This window comes from Stenella coeruleoalba (assembly GCF_951394435.1).
Source record: "Stenella coeruleoalba genome assembly, chromosome: 18".
NCBI lineage: Eukaryota > Metazoa > Chordata > Mammalia > Artiodactyla > Delphinidae > Stenella > Stenella coeruleoalba.
The window spans coordinates 24,371,109-24,395,176 of record NC_137164.1 but is presented as its reverse complement, the minus strand read 5'-3'; the positions used below and the strand labels follow the sequence as shown (position 1 = coordinate 24,395,176).

General features: G+C 39.6%; 1 protein-coding gene across 3 annotated transcripts in view; it reads right to left on the bottom strand.

Moving 5' to 3' along the window:
- VWA8 (von Willebrand factor A domain containing 8) overlaps positions 1–24,068 on the bottom strand; it is a 364,890-nt gene that overhangs the window by 283,466 nt on the left and 57,356 nt on the right. For 2 of the 3 annotated variants that reach the window (XM_079902720.1, XM_079902719.1), the window contains exons 5-10: positions 12,884–13,051; positions 7,775–7,939; positions 7,132–7,181; positions 6,316–6,424; positions 4,216–4,320; positions 639–770 (exon numbers count right to left, since the gene is read on the bottom strand). In XM_079902720.1, the coding sequence (XP_079758846.1) occupies positions 639–770; positions 4,216–4,320; positions 6,316–6,424; positions 7,132–7,181; positions 7,775–7,939; positions 12,884–13,051 (729 nt within the window). Of the gene's footprint in view, positions 1–638; positions 771–4,215; positions 4,321–6,315; positions 6,425–7,131; positions 7,182–7,774; positions 7,940–12,883; positions 13,052–15,322; positions 15,396–24,068 lie in introns of those variants that run through there. The other variant, XM_079902721.1, reaches the window with a different exon arrangement.

Here is a 24,068-nt window from a genome sequence, read left to right as displayed (position 1 = left end):
CCCTCCTCTAAAAACTGTTAAACTACAACAGCTCATCTTTTAACTGTTTCATGTAGCTGACAAAGATTTCATTTGAAAGGAGCATTCCCTAGTTGTTAAAATATGTTTGAAAACAGGGCCTTCCCTGGTGGCACAGTGGTTGAGAGTCCACCTGCCTATGCAGGGGGCACGGGTTCATGCCCCGGTCCGGGAAGATCCCACACGCCGCAGAGCGGCTGCGCCCGTGAGCCATGGCCGCTGAGCCTGCGCGTCTGGAGCCTGTGCTCTGCAATGGGAGAGGCCACAACAGTGAGAGACCCGTGTACCGCAAAAAAAAAAAAAAAAAAAGTTTGAAAACAATGACTATTTCTTACCAAGGACTCAGAACACAAAATGCTTTCATTAATAAACACTTTATTTGATTTTCCCAGAGGCTGACTTTGGTTTTTGATGAAAAGCTATCCCTATGTTTCTCCTGAACTTTTCCAGTTTACAAACATACGTGACTCTGGATATATAGATATACAGATACACGTATATAGATGTGACGCTATGGAACCAAAGAATACTTACAAGGGAATCATAAACCCAATTTAGGTCATAAAAATGGACAGAACAAGGCACATCTTAGAAAGTACAAACCTTGATTCATTCATTACCTTAATGGTCACCTCTTTTTCTGCAATCCGGATGGTCACAGAAGCTTGGAAGACATGGTTTTCAGTCATCTTCTCCACTCTCACAACCTCTTCAGGAAGCAGAGAGCTTCTTGAATCTTGGAGTTCAAAGCGCTGTAAAATTACCAGAAAGACATGTAATTTACTTTTTATTTTAGTATTAATGTTGGATATCTGGAAGGTTCCATCTTAATTAGAACTGAAACCCACTCTATGTTATAAAAATAAAGGTAAAAAAATTAATGAGAATTTTTTCCCCTATTTTTACAGATACCACTCATTCTACTTAAGCTAATTACTAAGGTGATATGAAAATAGTCCCTAAAATTTACTAAATGCCAAGAAATGGAATCGCTGAGTTTCTGATCTGGTAGAAGTTTGCAGCCTACAATGCTTGATAATCGAAGGTTCCAGTTTCCTAGAAAAGGATGATGAGACTCTTGAAAACATGCTAAAGGAAATTAAAATAAGGCCTATATCAGTTGATTTCTTAAATCAACTGAAGTTAATAGCTGCCTGGACACCAGTCTGCTGATTGCTTGTGTGGTTAGTTTAACTGATTACAATAAAGTATAACAATCAATCTTCCACAGTATCTGGCACAGTGCCTTCTACAGTGTAGGTTCTCAATATTTGTCCAACAGGATTTAAAAGGCCCAGACCATTGATTCTTTCTCCATGTAGACCAGTGATCAATGTTCTAACACTAGGTTACACCCCCTAATCCCAGCTCGCTATATAAAAAATGCACACAGAGAACACAAATAAGTATATGAAAAATGAGGATACTAATTGAAAATTAATTAAATCCTATGCCCTACTCATAGCAGCATGTTCACTATGAAGAGCTTAACTCATTTTTAGTATTAAACAGGCAGAAATTATTCTCCCCAAATCCTACAGTACTTTTAGAACATTATCACTATAGTGAAAGACTTGAAACTCAATGAAAGAACAGATTACTGCTTATTCAACAGAATGACTCAACTCTAGAAAATATATTTTGGGGAAGAAAATTATTTTCAACTTCAACACTGTAAACATAACAGCCCAGATCATGTTTTCATTGCTGTGTCTTAAGTACTCAAGACTCATTCCTCTTCCCAAGCCTAAGAAAAATTGTTTATTTGTGCTACCATAAAAAACATAAGTTTTATACTTTGCACAATTTATATATGCAGAGTCCCATGGTGTCACACAATGTGGTAGGAATTGCTTCCATGCTGTAGACAAATAACAATCATTGACACCATAATTTCATGCCAAAAAAAAAAAAAAGGGTACACTGTATTTCAAGGAGGTTCAATTTGGAAAGGAAGCCTTAGCAAAGTAATTAAATTCACTGGAATTTAGAACCTAGTCCCATTAAATTCTAAGAAAATATATATATGAGCTTAAAGGGTATGTTTTCACTCCAGCCAGAGTAATGTCAGTTTAACTTGATATAGGGTTAACGTCAGAGCATTTATATCCCAGAAATGAACACTAATGCCTTGAACCACACTTGCTGTACTGGTTATGTCCTTATAAATAATTCAAACTAAAATATTTCAGTAGAATAAAAATAGTAGGCTAGAATACACTAAAATAGGAAAAGAACTCAAGTTGCAAGGTGAGTTACCATGTGTTGGCATAGGGAATTTAAAGACTCTTAATCAAAAAGGAAATTGAGGAGTAAAGCAGATACATAATTCTTCACAAAATTAAGGCAAGAAAAGACAATCACTTTTTCTTCTCTTACATAAGTAACAAAATTCCCCTTTTTCCTTTTTTTTTTTAAAACTCTACCATCAGATTTGAAATAATTCCTGTTTGTAATATGGATCCTCAATCAGTGCTCTATGTTCCCCTTAATGATAAAGGTCAAAATAAAGGCCAAACAAAATGAAGCAGTACTGACTACTTTCTTTGGAAAACTCAACTCTTTAAAGGTATTCTATAACTTTATAGAATTTGTATGACTAATTTTGAAATTAGAGACCAGAAACGCATCAAAGTGTTTTCTTAGTAAAAATGAAGACCTTTGTTCATAACGGACTTATCTAGACACTGAATGCCTTCTCCTGGTTGTGTCACAAAACTTTACATTGCTTCATTTTATCAGAACTCTGACATTTTCTTCTACCCTATGTACCCTTGTTCCCAAGGCAGTGGACTTTGTGCTGATGGGCATCTATGGAGCTCATCTGTAATCACAGCCTCTTTTCTTAAACACTAAGTACTCTATTTCAATGACCAATGTCAAAGTAGCTCAGATGTTAATTATATCAAAGATGAGTTCTAGTTCTGTTTTTCAGAGCCTGGAATGAATCTTAGAGTGAACTATACAGTCAGACTGGTAGTTTCCTAACTCCTTGAGCATAGGAATTAATTTCCCCATTTCCAAATGGTTCTTCATTACCTCCCTAACACCCTTCCACCTTCTCCTTTTTCCCCTCCCTCTCCCTCACCCCTTCTCACACACACAGCAAATCCCTTTCTCCCCTTTCATCAGTGGCTGCTATTTCACCGTCCCTAGCCCTGCTTCTATTCTTTGCTGTCTCTTCTACTTTCCTTTGCCTCTTTATTGACCATTACTTTCCCCTTGCTTCTTTATGCTTTTCTTTTCGATTCTGCCCCGAACTATACTTTTTAGCATTTATGAGGAACGGCTTTTTGTTAGTTTTATTTTGTTATTATTATGACTGACATCACCAATCAATGAAAATACTGTTTCTTGGGTTGGCTGATATATGAAATAAAATCCCACGGAAGTAACTAGAATCTATTGTTCCACTCTCCGGAGCCCTTCTCACTATTATCAGCTGCATAGAGTACTTCTGTACTCCCAAAGACCCTGTGTACTCTTTGGGATAAGGGAGAAACTAACACCATTCCATATGTCAAATTCTGGCCTCCAGAAAATGAAGGGCCTACACACAAGACCACAACAGCTTAGTGTTCACATTCTACCTACTCCTTAGAAGTCTATACACCTTGACCCAAACTGTGTAAGAAAAACAAAAACAGTCTTTCATAAAAAGGAATTATTTGGGGTGAGTCAATGACTCTCTCTCGCCAAGGGTCCGCTTGAAGTGGCTCCCACTGGCCAAAACCTGGGATAATTTTAGCATCAAAATAAATGACGATAGTAATCAATTATAACCCACTGAATAAAATAGGGATCCATAAGTGCATATTGATATAAATGAATAAATTAATACACGGAGGAGAAGAAAAAGCTCTTCCTTAGTGTAGAATGCCTACTAATAAATGCAGAAGGAATGTTTACGCCCCATTACTGACATGACAATGCCTCCACAGGTGGAAAAGAAGAGAAGACAAGGGCAAGAAAGAAAGATGGAGAAAGAAAAGTAGGAAAGAAGGGTAAGAGAGAGATGAGAAGAAGGGACAAGAAGAGAAAATGGGAAAGGTAAGGAAAGAAAGTGAAGCAGACACATACTTTTTTTTTTTTAACACTGCTATTGGAGTATAATTGCTCTACAATGGTGTGTTAGTTTCTGCTTTGTAACAAAGTGAATCAGCTATACACATACATATATCCCCATCAGATACTTACTTTTAAAACAACTTCCACAGCCATCTTCCCTTCATGTCCTAGTAAAACAGTATATGGGTAAAGCCACCGGATTGCACGTTCGATGGACATCATAGGAAAGGAATCCTATTTAGGAGGAAAAATACGTAGGAATGAAGAACACCTAAAATAATCACAGAAAATTTAACCAAAATGTACATATGACATTGAAATTGCATTATAAACAATACCCAATAAGTTTCTCCGTTTCCCAGAAGTCTACAAAGGCAAATATTCATTGTTTCCTCTTCTTGTTCCACACCCTTTGCCTTGGTAAACTCACCCACTCTCATCTTTCAGCTGCCGTGTATGTGTTGATGGCTCCCATGTCTCTGTCTCCAGTCCTGACCTTTTTCTTGAGCTCTAGACCTAAACTCTCAATTGCCCATTAGATGTGACTATACGGATGTCCCATAGACTCCCATTCAGCATGTCTGAACACACTTCCCTATCCTACTCATTCCAAAGTACCTTCTCTTTTTCCTCTACTCCTAAACTGAGTTAATCTCATCCACATACTCCTAGCTTCACTGTTATAACTACAAAGTTAGAAAGTGTTCATTATCCTCAAATCCTTCCCCCCAAATTGCTTTCCCAATTCGGTTTATCCTACTTTAAAAAGTCTACTAACAAGGACAACTAGGGAAATTTCAATATGGACTGTTTATTAGATGACATTACAGAATTATTGTTAACACGCTGAGGGGTGTGATAACGGTGTTCTGGTTATGTAGAAGAATGTTCTAATTCTTAGAAGTTGCATACTGAAGTACTTAAGAATACTGACTACAATTTACTTTCAGAATTGTTTAGAAAAAAATGAGAAAGTGCAAACAAAAGTGGCAACATGTTAAAAGTTGGTGATTCTAGTTAAAGGGATTATGGATTTATGTTTTGCTATTTTTGAACTTCTTCTTAGATCTGAGAATTGTCAAAGTAAAAAGTTCCAAGGAAAAAACAAAAAGAATGAAAAGTAGAAGATGTGATAAATAGGAGGAAAAATGCTGTTCCAGATGTATAGAACAGCGTAAACAATACCTGGGAAACCTAACACCCTGACCCTCAGGAAACGTAAAATAAAAAGCAACCAGAGATTAAAAATAAGTCTCTTGTCTAAGTGGTGTCACTACTACCTTGGATTATGCTTTCCTTAGCAGAGTCTCCTACCTGTTCCCTGTGCATCCACGCTCCCCCCACCTCACCGAGCTGCCAGCAGAGGTGTCTTCCTCCAACATATATCTGATTGCCACACATCCCATCTACTTAATAATGTCTAATGGGCCACTTCTTCCACACCAGAAAATACAGACAACTTCACTCACCATGCAAAACACTTCACAATAAGGTCCTAACCTTTCTCTTTGGTACACATGCTTGCTCCGGTGATACAATTTATTATCATTCTCCGAAAAACACACCAGGCCCTTTTGTGATTTAACACCTTTGGCCCATGCTGTTCCCTCTGCCTAGGGAACACTCCAGACACTACTGTCATGACCTTCGTGAAACTGTGGTGGACAACGTCTGTCTTCCACCAAATCCCCTCACCCATTTTCCTCCTTCATGTGCCTCCCAGCTTTCCCTTCCAACAGCCAGCTGCTGCAGGTCTTTCCAAGAAAACTGCCCTTGAGCTCCTGGAGCCAGCTTGGCTCCCAGAATGGGAGAGCAGCTAGTGCCTGGGAATGTGTGCCCCCTGGGACGATTACTAACCAGTGAGACTGATGGTGCTAAGTGTGAAAGTCCCAGTTCCCCTGCCTCAGGTTGGGGCGAGTCTGAGGCACGACTTACACTGCTGCAGACCTCTGCATGATCAGGTAGAAGTCCTCCTTCCCTCTGTGGAACTTTCACCTGAGCTGCATGTCTACCTTCCCCTGTCCAAGGCTGTAAGCTCTTTAAGGACTCAGAACACATCACTGGTCTCTGCACAGTTTCCTGGGCTGCACAGCAAATTAATCTCAGGCCTTGCAATATTTATAGAGCAGTATAACAAGGCAAAGGGAAATGATTAATCTCCAAGGGTTAACTTTTAAGTTTTCTTTGCCACATTTGGGTACACCAGTCATTAATTTATTTTATACATACCAGGATTTGAACTGCAGCTGGTAAACTATCTAAAGGAAAATCTGGAAGTCCAAGAGCAGAAGATTCTTGGGAACAGAGAGTGGTGGCAAAGGATAAGAGTTGAGAAATTCTAGGGGAAAACAAGAAGTGATACTAAATTTTATTCTAATAGTTATAATACATAAAATCTGTTAAATATAAAATAGCTGGGCCAATTTAATTCATTGAAAAAGTTGACATCCACTATTTAATTCTTAGGGAATAGTTCCATATTATAATATTCCATTTCAAACTCAAGCTGATTAGGTTCACAGATGTATTTCTTAAATCTGTCCCAATATGTGAGGTTTTTCATAACCTGGCCCAAAACTACTCTGCCAGTGTCACCTCCCACCTTTCTCATCTAAATCCAAACTCCAGCCTCCGGGAGCTTTTCATAGACCCAAGAATAAGGCATATATTCTCATGACATGCTTTAAAAACTTTTTCTTAGAATTCCTTAATTCCATTCTCTATCAGTCAAAAGCCTACTCATTCTTTAGGACCCATCTCAAATGTCCCTTATAAAGTCTCAACCACAACATAACCCAATACTCTGAAATTATGACCCTTGCCACACTGTTAAAGTAAGGTATTTATACACATATCTGTAAACTCTACTAGATCTTGAGTTTCTTGTTTCAAAGACCAGGTCTTATTAACTTTATCATTAGCTAGTTCCATAGCTACTGAAAAATTCTTCAAACAGTTGTTGAATGAATGAATGAATCAGTGGATCAATGAATGGGCAAAACAAATTCAATGTTAAGTGTCCACATATATATCTGAAATACTTACTTCTCAGCAGAAACATTGGCTCCAACTGAATACAACAGTTTAAGTTGGTCCTAAAATAACATAAAACATATCAAATTGATTAATAAGGAAAGTAACAGATTAAATGCAAATGTTTGACAGACATAATTCAACCTTTTAATTAAGCAGACACTATGTAATTAATAGCAAAAAATCATTTCTTGATACATGTCATTTCTAAAAGAAGAGTTGGTCTTTTAAAAAAATCTTTCAGACAAATAATACCACAATAACTTTTCTTTCTAGTTTCCAGAGATCTTCTTTACCTTTGTATCCATTTTTCTTTCCATCAACTACTGAGGGGGACATCTACAAACACAGTAACGTTTTTATAGTAACTGAATTTATTATAAACAGGAAAACTATTTAAAAAATAAATTATCCTTAAGGGAAGAGGGGCAAGATAGAAGAGGGGATTAAGAGATATAAGCTACTATGTATAAAATAAGCTACAAGCACAGGGAATGTAGCCAATATTTTAGAATAACTTTAAATGAAGTATAATCTATGAAAATATCGAATCACTATGTTGAACACCTGAAACTAATATTGTAAATCAACTATACTTCAATTAAAAATAAATAAAAATCTAAAAATAAAATAAATTATCCTTGTTCCTACTTACCTGGAAGGGTAGATAATAAATATCTCTGGCTTGAAATCGAGATCGGAGCGGGGGATCTAATGGATTCCCAGAGTACCTAGGTACTGGCAAGCCCAAGGCGATCACTCGGAAATCTTCACTAACTCGGACAATCTTCCAAGCATCCAATTCTGTTTTGGTATGATTCTAAAAGAGTAAGAAATCAAAAATTACAGCATAATGATAGAGATCACAACTGCAAGAGTCAGGCTAAGGAATTTATGTCCTGACTGCTGCGTAAACTGTATTGGAGAACGCTCTTGAAGCCAAACTGTCAAGGAAGGGAGCAAAGTGGAATCAGGAACAGGATACCAGGGAAGGCTCACAGAATGAAGACTGGTGTTTGAAAGGAGAATCATCCAGGAACAAAGGCGATGTGGGTCAGATCTCTAAACCCTAGTCAATAACACAAAGGAACAGTCGGAAGAGCAAGGAAAATAAACTGGTTCAAGCTAGAAAATGGTAGTTCTAGAGGGGTAGACCACCAGCAGAGCAGAGACTGCCCAGGGACCTTCAATAAATAACTATGTTTATGGATATATTTCTACCAAGGTATATTAATAATAATAAGTAACATTCTTTGAAAACTTAATATATGATAAGCACTTTCCATGAATTTTTCTCATTTAATTTTCACCACAATCCAAAAAGACATTTAATTCCTTTTCATGGATGAATAAACTGACGTTCAAAGGAGTTGCATAACTTGCCCACATTCCTGCAACTACTATATGGTGGAGCTGAGACCGGAAACAGCGTAGATTTCGGAGTCACAAATCCTGGCTCTAGTGCTTGGTGCACATTCTAGCTAAGTGACCAAAAACTTGTTATCATACCCTCTGAGCCTCAATTTTCTTATCTATAAAGTGGAAATAATACCACCGATATTACTATGGCTGTTACGAAAGTTAAATGTGATCATGCATGTGAAAATGAAAGTATCTGGTCCACAGCAGTCACCTGTTAAATGTCATACCTTCCTTCTCTGCCTGACCCTTCCAATGTCTCTTCACTGTTCTTCAGCCTTTGAAGAGCCCCCCAGTCCCTTGCTGTTGTCCTCTTTATACCCTCTTATATCACGCCATCTAAAGACTTCATCGCACTTATTCATTAATTCAACAAATAGTCATTGAGCATCTACCATGTGCCAGGCATTGTTCTAAAGTTTGAGACAACAACAATGACAAAATTCCTGGCCTAGTGAAAGTATGATCTAGTAGAGGGAGGCAGACAATGAGCTACAAACGTAAGTAAAGAAATCATGTGGGATATTAGAAGACGCTGTGGAAAAATATAGAGCAGAGTAAAGGAGTATGGGGGCAGAGGGCACATTGAAGTATTTAATAAAAGGGTGAGGGCAGGCTTCATTGGTAATACAGGCAGACCTCGGAGATACTGCAGGTTCGGTTTCAGACCACCACAATAAAACACATATCGCAATAAAGTGAGTCACAAAAATTGTTTGGTTTTCCAGTTCGTACAAAAGTTACGTTTACACTACACTGTAGTGTATGAAGTATGCAGTAGTGTTATGTCTAAAAAATGCACATACCTTAATTAAAAAATATTTTATTGCTAAAAAATGCTAACCATCTTCCGAGCCTTCAGTGAACAGCCAGCTTTGCGCTGGCAGAGGATCTTGCCTCGGTGTTGGTGGCTGCTGACTGATGAGGATGGTGGCTGCTGAAGGCTGGGATGGCCATGGCAGTTCCCTAAAATAAGGCCACAGTGAAGCTCGCTGCATCAATTGACTCTCTGTAGCAGACACTTCTGTTTGATAGTATTTGACCTACAGTAGAACTTCCTTCAAAATTGAAGTCAATCCGGGCTTCCCTGGTGGCGCAGTGGTTGAGAGTCCGCCTGCCGATGCAGGGGACACGGGTTCGTGCCTCGGTCCGGGAAGATCCCACATGCTGTGGAGCGGCTGGGCCCGTGAGCCATGGCTGCTGAGCCCGCGCGTCCGGAGCCTGTGCTCCGCAACAGAAGAGGCCACAACAGTGAGAGGCCCACGTACCGCAAAAAAAAAAAAGAGTCAATCCTCTCGAACCCTGCTTCTGCTTTATCAACTAAGTTTATGTTCTGAATTCTAAATCATATGTTGTCATTTTAACAACCTTCACAGCATCTTCATCAGGAGCAGATTCCAACTCAAGAAACCATTTTCTTTGCTCATCCATAGCAAACAGCTCCTCATCTGTTAAAGTTTTATCCTGAGATTGCAGCAGTTCAGTCACATCTTTAGGCTCCACTTCTAATTCTAGTTTTCTTGCTATTTCTGTCACCTCTGCAGTTACCTCCTCCACTGAACTCTTGAACGTCTCTAAGTCATCTATGAGAGTTGGAGTCAACTTCTTCCAAACTCCTGTTAACGTTGATATTTTGATCTCTTCCTATGAATCATAAATGCCCTTAATGGCATCTACAGTAGCAAATCTTTTCCAGAAGGTTTTCAATTTAGTTTGCCCAGATATGTCAGAGGAATTACTATGGCAGCTATACCCTTACAAAATGTATTGCTTAAATAATAAGACTTGAAAGTCGAAATTACTCCTTGATCCATGGACTGCAGAATGAATGTTGTGTTAGTAGACATGAAAACAACGTGAACTTCATCGTACATCTCCATCAGAGCTCTTGGGTGACCAGACGCATTGTCAATGAACAGTAATATTTTGAAAGGAATTTTTTTTTCTGAGCAGTAGGTCTCAACAGTGAGCTTAACAATAAACCATGCTGTAAACAGATGTGCTGTCATCCAGGCTTTGTTGTTCCATTTATAGAGCACAGGCAGAGTAGATGTAACATAATTCTTAAAGGCCCTAGGATTTTCAGAATGGTAAATAAACATTAGCTTCAACTTAAAGTCACCAGCTGCCTTAGCCCCTAACAAGAGAGTCAGCCTGTCCTTTGAAGCTCTGAAGACAGACATCGACTTCTCTCCAGCTATGAAAGTCCTAGATGGCATCTTCTTCCAATGAAAGGCTGTTTCATCTACACAGAATCTCTGATGTTTGGTGTAGCCACCTTCATGAATTATCTCAGCTAAATCTTATGGATAACTTGCTACAGCTTCTACATAAGCACTCGCTGCTTCACTTTGCAGTTTTATGTTATGGACACAGCTTCTTTCCTTAAACCTCATGAACCAACCTCTGCTAACTTCCAATTTTTCTTCTGCAGTTTCCTCACCTCTCTCAGCCTTCAAAGAATTGAAGAGAGTTAGGACCTTCCTCTGGATTAGGCTTTGGCTTAAGAGAATGTTGTGGCTGGTGTGATCTTCTATCCAGACCCCTAAAATTTTCTTCAGCAATAAGGCTGTTTCTCTTTCTTACCATTTGTGTGTTCACGGAGTAACACTTTTACTTTCCTGCATGAACTTTTCCTTTGCATTCACAACTTGGCTATCTGGCGCAAGAGGCCAAGCTTTTGGCCTGTCTCAGCTTTCAACATGCCTTCCTCATTAAGCTTAATCACTTCTAGCTTTTTTTTTGTTTTGTTTGTTTGTCTGTTTGTTTTTGCGGTACACGGGCCTCTCACTGTTGTGGCCTCTCCCGTTGCGGAGCACAGGCTCCAGACGCGCAGGCCCAGCAGCCATGGCTCACGGGCCCAGCCACTCCGCGGCATGTGGGATCTTCCCGGACCGGGGCACGAACCCGTGTCCCCTGCATCAGCAGGCGGACTCTCAACCACTGCGCCACCAGGGTAGCCCCACTTCTAGCTTTTGATGTAAAGTGAGAGACAAGTGACTTATCCTTTCACTTGAACACTTAGAGGCCACTGTAGGATTATTAATTGCCCTAATTTCAATATTGTTGTGTCTCAGGGAATAGGGAGGCCCAAGAAGAGGGACACAGAATGGGGAACGAACAGCTGATCAGTGGAGCTGTCAGAACACACATTTATTGATGAAGTTCACCATCTTACCTGGGTGGGGTTCGAGGAGCCCCAAAACAACTGCAACAGTAACGTCAAAGATCAGTGATCACAGATCACCATAACAAATATAATAACAATGAAAAAGTTTGAAATATTGTTACAATTACCAAAATTCAACACAGAGACATGAAGTAAACAAATGCTGTTAGAAAAATGGTGCCCATCGATTTGCTTGATGCAGGGTTGCCACAAACCTTCAATTCGTAAATAACGCCATATCTGCAAAGCACAGTAGAGCGAAGTGCAATGTAACAAGGTATGCCTGTATTACATTTGAGCAAAGGCTTGGAAGGGATAGAGGAATGAGCCAGGCAGATATCTGGGAGAAAACCATTCCAGAAGAGCAAAGTGCCCGTGCAAAGCACTGATAAGATAGGATAATGCATATCCAGCAGTTTATGGTACAATAAAAAGAATACTAGCAGCTGCAGTGGAATGAAAAAGGAGAATAGAAGGAGATAAGGCCAAAGAGGCAGTAATGGCCCAGATCACCCAAGACCCTGTATTCCATTGTGAGGATTTTAGATTATATTCTGAGTAGAGCAGGAAGGCATCAGAGGTTTACAGCAGAGGAACGACCTGCTCTGCCTCGTGGTTTAAAGCGATCACTAACTGCCCTGGGGGAGCCAGGATGGAAGCAGGGGTTCCAGTTGCGAAGCTCTTACAAACAACTCAGGCAGGTGATGCTGGTAGCTGGGACCTTCAGGGTATCTTTAAATATTTTACTCATTTCTGTCAATATCTACTGGGCTTTGAGCTTCTTGAACCCAACAAGTGGACTTTATTCAGCTTTGTCTTCCTGGTGCCCAGCACAGTCTAGAAGCTATTAGGCTTGTTGAGAGAAAGAAGAGAAGGGAAAAAGAAGATGGAAAAGGAGGGAGAAAGGGAAGAAGAATTAAAAGGAGAAAAAAGAGAAAGAAAGAATAGCTATTAGATAGGCAAACAGAAGTAAAAATCTGGGAGGTCTCCTAACGTGATGTGGAAAACAGAAGAGCCATACAAAACTGCAAACGCATGACTGACTTCAGGCGGTTGTCCAAGATATGCGCCACCTAAACATGTGTCCGCGTTCTGACACAATCATGTCTTATACAACAAATGGCCAACCCACAGCTCAACAGCTAAGACAAAGCAGTCAAATTTTTCTTTTCTTACTTGGAGAAGCTTGTCGTAACGCTCAGCAGACATCAGGAAGCGTCCATCTTCAAGCTGCATCTCCCTATTTTCCAGCAAGTTGTTCAAAACAGGAAGAACATTCCTCTCCACCTTCTCCAAGCCTTCCAAAACGAGAGTTCTACCTTCTGTGGCTGCACGAACTGCACACTATTTCCAAGAAACAAAAGCAATACGAGACTATCAAACACAGGGGAGCATGGCCTGATTTTACTTGTAATGCAAATTAAACTGTGGTTCTTATTATAGGGACCGGGAGTCAGGAAAGCTGGGTTCTAGATCATAGTTTTGCTTTTCCGGCCAATACGGTATTAAGCAAGTAATTTTCTCTCTTTAGGCCTGCTTTCCCATTTGTAAAATGAAGTGATTAGAAGAGGTGATCTCTAAGGCTCCTTTAGGCTGTAAATTTTATTTAAAAAAATTTTTTTTAACATCTGTATTGGAGTATAACTGCTTTACAACGGTGTGTTAGCTTCTGCTGTATAACAAAGTGAATCAGCTATATGTATACATATATCCCCATATCTCCTCCCTCTTGCGTCTCCCTCCCACCCTCCCTATCCCACCCCTCTAGGTGGTCACAAAGCACCCAGCTGATCTCCCCGTGCCATGTGGCTACTTCCCATTTCAGCTGTAACATTTTAGATATATCCCCAATGAAACAGAAAACTAAGAGCTATCTTTGGATCAGTAATGCAATTAAGGAAGCAGATTACTTAACTATTGATAGAAACGAGAAATGAAGATTACAATCTGTCCTATCAAGATTTTTGTGAAGATCAGATAAACTAGGTGAGAACACGTGCAGACTGTGAGGTTTTATTTTATTTATTTACTTTTAATATTTTTTAAATTTCAGCTTTACTGAGGTATAATTGAGGTATAAATTTATAAGTTATTTGATTATAACACACTATCATCATTAACTATAACCTCATGCTGTACATTAGATCTCGAGAATTTATTCATCAAATAACTGGAAGTTTGTACCCTTTGACCAACATGTCCCCACATCCCCCATTCCCTAGTCCCTGGTAACCACCATTCTAGTCTCTGTTTTCGTGAGTTTGGCTGTTTTAGATTTTACATATAAGTGATATCATATGGTATCTGTTTTTCTTTTTTTTAAATAGAAAAATGCAAATCAAAACTACAATGAGGTATCACCTCACACCAGTCAGAATGACCATATCATCACAACATCTACAAACAATAAATGCTGGAGAGGGTGTGGAGAAAAGGAAACCCTCTTGCACGGTTGGTGGAAATGTAAATTGATACAGCCACTATGGAGAACAGTACGGAGGTTCCCTAAAAAATTAAAAATAGGGCTTCCCTGGTGGCGCAGTGGTTGAGAATCTGCCTGCTAATGCAGGGGACACGGGTTCGAGCCCTGGTCTGGGAGGATCCCACATGCCGCGGAGCAACTAGGCCCGTGAGCCACAACTACTGAGCCTGCGCGTCTGGAGCCTGTGCTCCGCAACAGGAGAGGCCGCGATAGAGGCCCGCGCACGGCGATGAAGAGTGACCCCCGCTCGCCACAGCTAGAGAAAGCCCATGCACAGAAACGAAGACGCAACACAGCAAAAATAAATAAATAAAATAAATGATATTTAAAAAAAAAAAAATTAAAAATAGAACTACCATGTGACCCAGCAATCCCACTACTGGGCATATACCTAGAGAAAACTATAATTCAAAGAGACACATGGACCCCAATGTTCATGGCAGCACTATTTATAATAGCCAGGACATGGAAACCACCTAAATGTCCATCAACAGAGGAATGGATAAAGAAGATATGGGTCAGAGGACCTCCAGGATGGCGGAGGAGTAAGATATGGAGATCATCTTTCTCCCCACAAATACATCAAAAATACATCTACGGGGCTTCCCTGGTGGCACAGTGGTTGGGAGTCCACCTGCCGATGCAGGGGACACAGGTTCGTGCCCCGGTCCGGGAGGATCCCGCATGCTGCGGGGCAGCTGGGCACGTGGGCCATGGCCGCTGGGCCTGCGTGTTCAGAGCCTGTGCTCCATGGCAGGAGAAGCCACAGCGGTGAGAGGCCCGCGTACTGCAAAAAAAAAAAAAAATCTACGTGTGATCCTGGCAGAAGACCTCAGACCTCCCAAAAGGCAAGAAACTCCCCACATACCTGGGTAGGGCAAAAGAAAAAAGAAAAAACAGAGACAAAAGAATAGGGACAGGACCTGAACCACTGGGAGAGAGCTGTGAAGGAGGTACACACTAGGTTTCTACACACTAGGAAGTTTCTACACACTAGGAAGCCCCTTCACTGGCGGAGATGGGGGCTGGGTCGGGGGAAGCTTCAGAGCCATGGAGGAGAGCACAGCAACAGAGGTGCGGAGGGCAAAGCGCAGAGATTCCCGCACAGAGGATCGGTGCCGACCAGCACTCACCAGTCCGAGAGGCTTGTCTGCTCATCCGCCAGGGTGGGCGGGGCTGGGAGCTGAGGCTCGGCTTTGGAGGTCGGATCCCAGGGAGAGAACTGGGGTTGGCTGCGTGAACACAGCCTGAAGGGGCTAGTGTGCCACAGCTAGCAGGGAGGGAGTCCAGGAAAAACTCTGGAGCTGCCTAAGAGTCGAGAGACCATTGTTTCAGGGTGCATGAGAAGAGGGGATTCAGAACACCGCCTAAATGAGCTTCAGAGAAAGGCACGAGCCACAGCTATCAGTGCGGACACCAGAGACGGGCATGAAATGCTAACACTGCTGCTGCAGCCACCAAGAAGCCTGTGTGCAAGCACAGGCCACTGTCCACACCTCCCCTCTCAGGAGTCTGTGCAGTCTGCCACTGCCAGGGTCCCGTGATCCAGTGACAAGTACCCAGAGAGAACACACAGCACACCTCAGGCTGTTGCAAGGTCATGCCGGGCTCTGCCTCCGCAGGCAGGCCCTGCGTTCCGTACCCGTCCTTGAGCGAGGCAGAGCCCCCTAATCAGCCGCTCCTTTAACCCCCTCCTTTCTGAGCGAACAACAGACACCACAGGGCAACCTACACGCAGAAGCAGGGCCAAATCCAAACCTGAACCCCAGGAGCTATGCGAACAAGAAGAGAAAAGGAAATTTCTCAGTGCAGACCCAGGAGCAGAGGATAAAATCTTCACAATCAACTTGATGTACCCTGCATCTGTGGAACACCTGAACAGAAAATGAATCATTCCAAAATTGAGGAAGTGGACTTTGGGAGCAAGTGTAGACTTGGGGTTTGCTGTATGCAACTGAATAGTTTATGATTTCTATGTTTATCTTAGTTTTAGTGCTTGCTATCATTGGTGGATTTGTTTATTGGTTTGGTTGATCTCTTCTTTTTTTTGTTTTAATAATTAAAAAAATTTTTTACTTTAATAAATTTATTTTATTTTATTTATATCTTGCTTGCTTTTTTTCCTCTCTTTTCTTCTGAGCTGCGTGGCTGACAGGGTCTTGGTACTCTGGCCTGGTGTCAGGTCTGAGCCGCTGAGGTGGGAGAGCCAAGTTCAGGACATTGGACCACCAGAGACCTCCCAGCCACACATAATATCAATCGGCGAGAGTTCTCCCAGAGATCTCCGTCTCAATGCTAAGACCCAGCTCCACTCAATAACCAGCACGCTCCAGTGCTGGACACCACATGCCAAACAACTAGCAAGACAGGAACACAACCCCACCCATTAGCAGAGAGGCTGCCTAAAATCATACTAAGTTCACACACACCAAAACAAACCACCCGACATGGTCCTGCTCACCAGAAAGACAAGATCCAGCCTCACCCACCAGAACACAGGCACTAGTCCCCTCCACCAGAAAGCCTACACAACCCACTGAACCAACCTTACTCACTGGGGGCAGACACCAAAAACAACGGGAACTACAAACTTGCAGCCTGCGAAACAGAGACCCCAAAACACAGTAAGTTAAGCAAAATGAGAAGACAGAGAAATATGCAGCAGATGAAGGAGCAAAGTAAAAACCCACCAGACCAAATAAATGGAGAGGAAATAGGCAGTCTACCTGAAAAAGAATTCACAGTAATGATAATAAAGATGATCCAAAATCATGAAAATAGAATGGAGAAAATAGAAAAATGTTTAACAAGGAACTAGAAGAAGTAAAGAGCAAAGAAACAGTGATGAACAGCACAACAAATGAAATTAAAAATTCTCTAGAAGGAATCAATAGCAGAAAAACTGAGGCAGAAGAACAGATAAGGGACTGGGAAGATAAAATATTGGAAATTTAGCTACCACAGAGCTGAATAAAGAAAAAAGAATGAAAAGAATTGAGGAGAGTCTCAGAAACCTCTGGAAAAAACATTAAACACACCAACATTTGAAGTATAGGGGTCCCAGAGGAAGAAGAGAAAAAGAAAGGGACTGAGAAAATATTTGAAGGGATTATAGTTGAAAACTTTCCTAATATGGGAAAGGAAATAGTCAATCAAGTAGAGGAAGCACAGAGAGGCCAATACAGGATAAATCCAAGGAGAAACATGCCAAGACACGTGTTAATCAAACTATCAAAAATTAAATACAATGAAAAAATATTAAAAGCAGCAAGGGAAAAGCAATAAATAACATACAGGGGAAACCCCATAAGGTTAACAGCTGATCTTTCAGCAGAAACTCTGCAAACCAGAAGGGAGTGGCAGGACATATTTAAAGTGATGAAAGGGAAAAACCTACAACCAAGATTACTGTATCCAGCAAGAATCTCATTCAGATTCGATGAAGAAATTAAAACCTTTCCAGACAAGCAAAAACTAACAGACTTCAGCACCACCAAACCAGCTTTACAACAAATGCTAAAGGAACTTCTCTAGGCAGGAAACACAAGAGAAGGAAAAGACATACAATAACAAACCCAAAACAATTAAGAAAATGGTAATAGGAACATACATATCGATAATTACCTTAAATGTAAATGGATTAAATGCTCCAACCAAAAGGCACAGACTGGCTGAATGGATACAAAAACAAGACCCGCGTATATGCTCTACAACAGACCCACTTCAGACCTAGGGACACATACAAACTGAAAGTGAGGGGATGGAAAAAGATATTCCATACAAATGGGAATCAAAAGAAAGCTGGAGTAGCAATCTCATATCAGACAAAATAGACTTTAAAATAAAGACAAGTACAAGAGACAGAGAGGACACTACATAATGATCAAGGGATCAATCCAAGAAGAAGATATAACAATTGTGAATATTTAAACACCCAACACAGAAGCAGCTCAATTCATAAGACAAATGCTAACAGCCATAAAAGGGGAAATCGACAGTAACACAATCCCAGTAGGGGACTTTAACACCCCACTTTCACCAATGGACAGATCATCCAAAATGAAAATAAATAAGGATACACAAGGTTTAAATGACACATTAAATAAGATGGACTTAATTGATTTTTATAGGACATTCCATCCAAAAACAACAGAATACACTTTCTTCTCAAGTGCTCATGGAACATTCTCCAGGATAAACCATATCTTGGGTCACAAATCAAGCCTTGGTAAATTTAAGAAAATTGAAATTGTATCAAGTATCTTTCTGACCACAATGCTATGAGACTAGACATCAATTACACGAAAAGATCTGTAAAAACTACAAACACATGGAGGTTAAACAATACACTACTAAATAACCAAGAGATCACTGAAGAAATCAAAGAGGAAATCAAAAAATACCTAGAAACAAATGACAAAACATGACGACCCAAAACCTATGGGATGCAGCAAAAGCAGTTCTAAGAGGGAAGTTTATAGCAATACAAGCATAGCTCGACACAAGAAAAATCTCAAATAAATAACCTCACCTTACACCTAAAGCAATTAGAGAAAGAACAAAAAGAAAAACCAGAAAGTTAACAGAAGGAAAGAAATCATAAAGATCACATCAGAAATAAATGAAAAAGAAATGAAGGAAATGATAGCAAAGATCAATAAAACTAAAAGCTGGTTCTTTGAGAAGATAAACAACAATTAGCCAGACTCATCAAGAAAAAAAGCAAGACTCACATCAACAAAATTAGAAATGAAAATGGAGAAGTAAAAACTGACACTGCAGAAATACAAAGGATCATAAGAGATTACTACAAGCAACTATATGCCAATAAAATGGACAACCTGGAAGAAATGGACCAATTCTTAGAAAAGCACAACCATCTGAGACTGAACCAGGAAGAAATAGGCAATATAAACAGACCAATCACAAGCACTGAAACTGAAACTGTGATTAAAAATCTTCCAACAAACAAAAGCCCAGGACCAGATGGCTTCACAGGAGAATTCTACCAATCATTTAGAGAAGAGCTAACACCTATCCTGCTCAAACTCTTCCAAAATATAGCAGAGGGAGGAACACTGTCAAACACATTCTACAAGGCCACCATCACCCTGATACCAAAACCAGACAAAGATGTCACAAGAAAAGAAAACTACGGGCCAATATCACTGATGAACAAAGACGTAAAAATCCTCAACAAAATACTAGAAAACAGAATCCAACAGCACATTAAAAGGATCATACACCATGATGAAGTAGGGTTAATCCCAGGAATGCAAGGATTCTTCAATATCTGCAAATCAACCAATGTGATACACCATATTAACAAATTGAAGGAGAAAAACCACATGATCATCTCAATAGATGCAGAAAATGCTTTTGACAAAATTCACCACCCATTTGTGATAAAAACCCTCCAGAAAGTAGGCATAGAGGCTACCTACCTCAACATAATAAAGGCCATATATGACAAACCCACAGCCAGCTTCATTCTCAATGGTGAAAAACTGAAACCATTCCACTAAGATCAGGAACAAGACAAGGTTGCCCACTCTCACCACTATTTTTCAACATAGTTTTGGATGTTTTAGCCATAGCAATCAGAGAAGAAAAAGAAATAAAAGGAATCCAAATGGGAAAAGAAGAAGTAAAGCTGTCACTGTTTTCAGATGACATGGTACTATACAAAGAGATTCCTAAAGATTCTACCAGAAAACTACTACAGCTAATCAATGAATTTGGTAAAGTAGCAGGATACAAAATTAATGCACAGAAATTTCTTGCATTACTACACACTAATGATGAAAAATCTGAACGTGAAATCAAGAAAAAACTCCCATTTACCACTGCAATAAAAAGAATAAAATACCTAGGAATAAACCTACCTAAGGAGACAAAAGACTTGTATGCAGAAAACTATAAGACACAGATGGAAGTAATTAAAGATGATACAAACAGATGGAGAGATATACCATGTTCTTGGATTGGAAGAATCAACACTGTGAAAATGACTACACTACCCAAAGCAATCTACAGATTCAGTGCAATCCCTAACAAACTACCAATGGCATTTTTCACAGAACTAGAACAAAAAATTGCACACTTTGTATGGAAACACAAAAGACCCCGAATAGCCAAAGCAATCTTGAGAAAGAAAAACAGAGCTGGAGCAATCAGATTCCTGGACTTCAGACTATACTACAAAGCTACAGTAATCAAGACAGTATGGCACTGGCACAAAAACAGAAATATAGATCAATGGAACAGGATAGAAAGCCCAGAGGTGAACCCACACACATATGGTCACCTTATCTTTGATAATGGAGGCAACACTATACAATGGAGAAAAGACAGCTTATTCAATAAGTACTGCTGGGAAAACTGGACAGCTACATGTAAAAGAATGGAATTAGAACACTCTCTAACACCATACACAAAAAGAAACTCAAAATTGATTAAAGACCTAAATGTAAGGCCAGACACTATCAAATTCTTCATGGAAAACACAGGCAGAACACTCTAAGACATAAATCACAGCAAGATCCTTTTTGACCCACCTCCTAGGGAAATGGAAATAAAAACAAAAATAAACAAATGGGACCTAACGAAACTTAAAACGTTTTGAATAACAAAGGAAACCATAAACTAGACCAAAAGACCGCCCTCAGAATGGGAGAAAATATTTGCAAATGAAGCAACTGACAAAGGATTAGTCTCCAAAATTTACAAGCAGCTAACGCAGCTCAATATCAATAAAACAAACAACCCAATCCAAAAATGGGCATAAGACCTTAATAGACATTTCTCCAAAAAAGGTAATACAGACTGCCAACAAACACATGAAAGAATGCTCAACATCACTAATCATTAGAGAAATGCAAATCAAAACTACAATGAGGTATCACCTCACAACAGTCAGAATGGTCATCATCAACAATAAATGCTGCAGACGGTGTGGAGGAATAGGAACCCTCTTGCCCTGTTTGTGGGAATGTAAATTGATATATCCAGTATGGAAAACAGTATGGAGGTTCCTTAAAAAACTAAAAATAGAACTATCATATGACCCAGCAATCCCACTACTGGGCATATACCCTGAGAAAACCATAATTCAAAAAGAGTCATGTACCACAATGTTCACTGCAGTTCCATTTACCATAGCCAGGACATGGAAGCAACCTAAGTGTCCATCGACAGACGAATGGATAAAGAAGATGTGGCACATGTATACAATGGAATATTACTCAGCCATAAAAAGAAACGAAATTGAGTTATTTGTAGTGATGAGGTGGATGGACCTATAGTCTGTCATACAGAGTGAAATAAGTCAGAAAGAGAAAAACAAATACCGTATGCTAACACATATACATGGAATCTAAAAAAAAAAAAATGGTTATGAAGAACCTAGGGGCTGGAAAGGAATAAAGACACAGACGTAGAGAATGGACTTGAGGACAAAGGGAGGGATAAGGGTAAGCTAGGACAAAGTGAAAGAGTGGCACTGACATATATACACTACCAAACGTAAAATAGATAGCTAGTGGGAAGCAGCTGCATAGCACAGGGAGATCAGCTCAGGTGCTTTGTGACCACCTAGAGGGGTGCGATAGGAAGGGTGGGAGGGAGACACGAGAGGGAGGGGATATGGTGATATATGTATACATATAGTTGATTCACTTTGCTGTACAGTAGAAACTAACACACCATTGTAAAGCAACTATACTCCAATAAAAATTTAAAAAAAAGGAAAAAAAGACTGTGATGTTTTAAATGAGTCACCATCAAAATGGATTCAGATTTAGTGTCATGTTCAATGCTGACAACATTAACAACTTACCAAAACAGAAAAGAGTAAGGTTTTACATTGGCCTACGGCAGGTTGATCATAACCATAGTCCTATAAGTCTTCCAAGTTTAAGAAAAGTAGAAATAGAGAAAAATAGGAAATAAAGTAGGCCCCAAATGGTAAGAAGCAGGAAAAATATAATTTTTTTAAAAGTACTAAAGATGTGAAAAAAATCTTTCTTTAACTGATAGATGCTGAACAAAATAGAAAAATCTACCTTTTGGTCAAAATGCTGGAAAATCTGCTTTAAAAAAAAAAAAAGGAAATCTCGCGACTTCCCTGGTAGTTCTGTGGCTAAGTCTCCACGCTCCCAATGCAGGGGCCCCGGGGTTCGATCCCTGGTCAGGGAACTAGATCCCGCATGCGGCAACTAAAGATCCCGCATACCACAAATAAAGATCCCGCATGCTGCAACTAAAAGATCCCGCATGTGGCAATGAAGATCCCATGTGCTGCAACTAAGAGCTGGTGCAGCCAAATAGATAAATATTAAAAAAAAAAAAAAAAAAAACCTCAATGACATTTCTCCTGTGTACTTAACAACATGACTAGGATTAAAGCTGTTAAACTTATGTTATCACTCTCTCCTTAAAAGTCTCCTTTTTTGGTCTTTATGGCACTGTATTCTCTTAAAAAAAAACTTTCTTTTCTGCTTGCCCATTCCATGTAGGTGGTGCCAGAACTATATCTTTAACCCCAAACTCTTATTCTGTAAGGTCTGGCCTGAGTAATCATACTTAATCACATAGTTGCAACCACCACTGTTATGCTAACGACTCTCAGCCTCAGGCTCCCCGGGAGCCCCACCACATAGTCCCGTCACATGGATGCCTCCAACCAGACTCTAGAAGCACCTCAGGCTCTCTTGTACAACACTGAACACATCAGATTTCCCCCAAAACCTCCTCTTTCTCTTATCTTTCTGTTTAAGGTGGGAGCACCATACACCCATGCCAGGTCCTCGATTCCTATCTCATCTCCTACATTCAATTTATCACCATGTCCTGCTGATTGGACTTCTTTAATATTTCTGGAACTCATTCCTTCTACCACTCCTCTAATTCAGGCCCTCCTTAAGTCTCAGATCTCCTCCCTTCTAAGTCCGAGCTCCTTAACTTAACATATATGTCTACCACAGTATGGCATTTATCATTCCAATACTTTTCCTGATATTAGTTGCCACACACGTGGTATTTTTATAACAGTGAACTGGTTGAGATTTCCCCCATGCTTATATATACCATACTGCTTTACTAGAAAAATCTGTCTGTTTTATACTGACCCCTTTGCTTAAAATTTAATTTTCCCTATAGTCATTCGCCTCCAAAAAATCTGAATATCTGAAGGGAGGAAAAAGACGATCTCTATTTTTTTTTAGAGACTAAATATACAAAGAAATTTCTCAAATAGCAAAGCATTGACTTTCCAACTGTGCAAAAAACACAGGCATTGCTTAATCAAGCCTCCTTTTAATAAGCTGTTGAATTTTGCACTATATTGCAGAATTCATTTCAAGTGTCTATGGACTATCATAAAAAAATAAACTTTTATGAAAACCACAATTGGACTCAAGATGATCATCCTATTTTAAAAATAAGATCAATTCATGAATAAACCTACAAAACTGACTATCTTGTGGTAGCAGCTTTATTTTTTTTAAATGCATGGATAGAAGTGACTTAGTATCTCCAAAGAACAAAAAAAATAAGAATCTCATTTTTGCTAGTTGAGAAAAGGACAAATTTATAGAAATGGCTTCCAGAACATTAAAAATAAAACATAAACTACTTCTTATAAAAATTCATGTTTCAAATAAGGTCTCAATTAAGCTTTCTTTCACAAGAATCTATTTACTCCAAGAAAACACAGCTCATAATAAAAAGAAACTCAGCTATATCTCAATTTAAAAAAAAAAAGAAAAAAAACTAAGTTATCACAACTTGTGGCAATATTATATTTAAAAAACTAAAATTTTTATCAATCTTAGTTATAGAACAGACTAAATATTGTATTTAACTTTTTTTTTTTTTTTT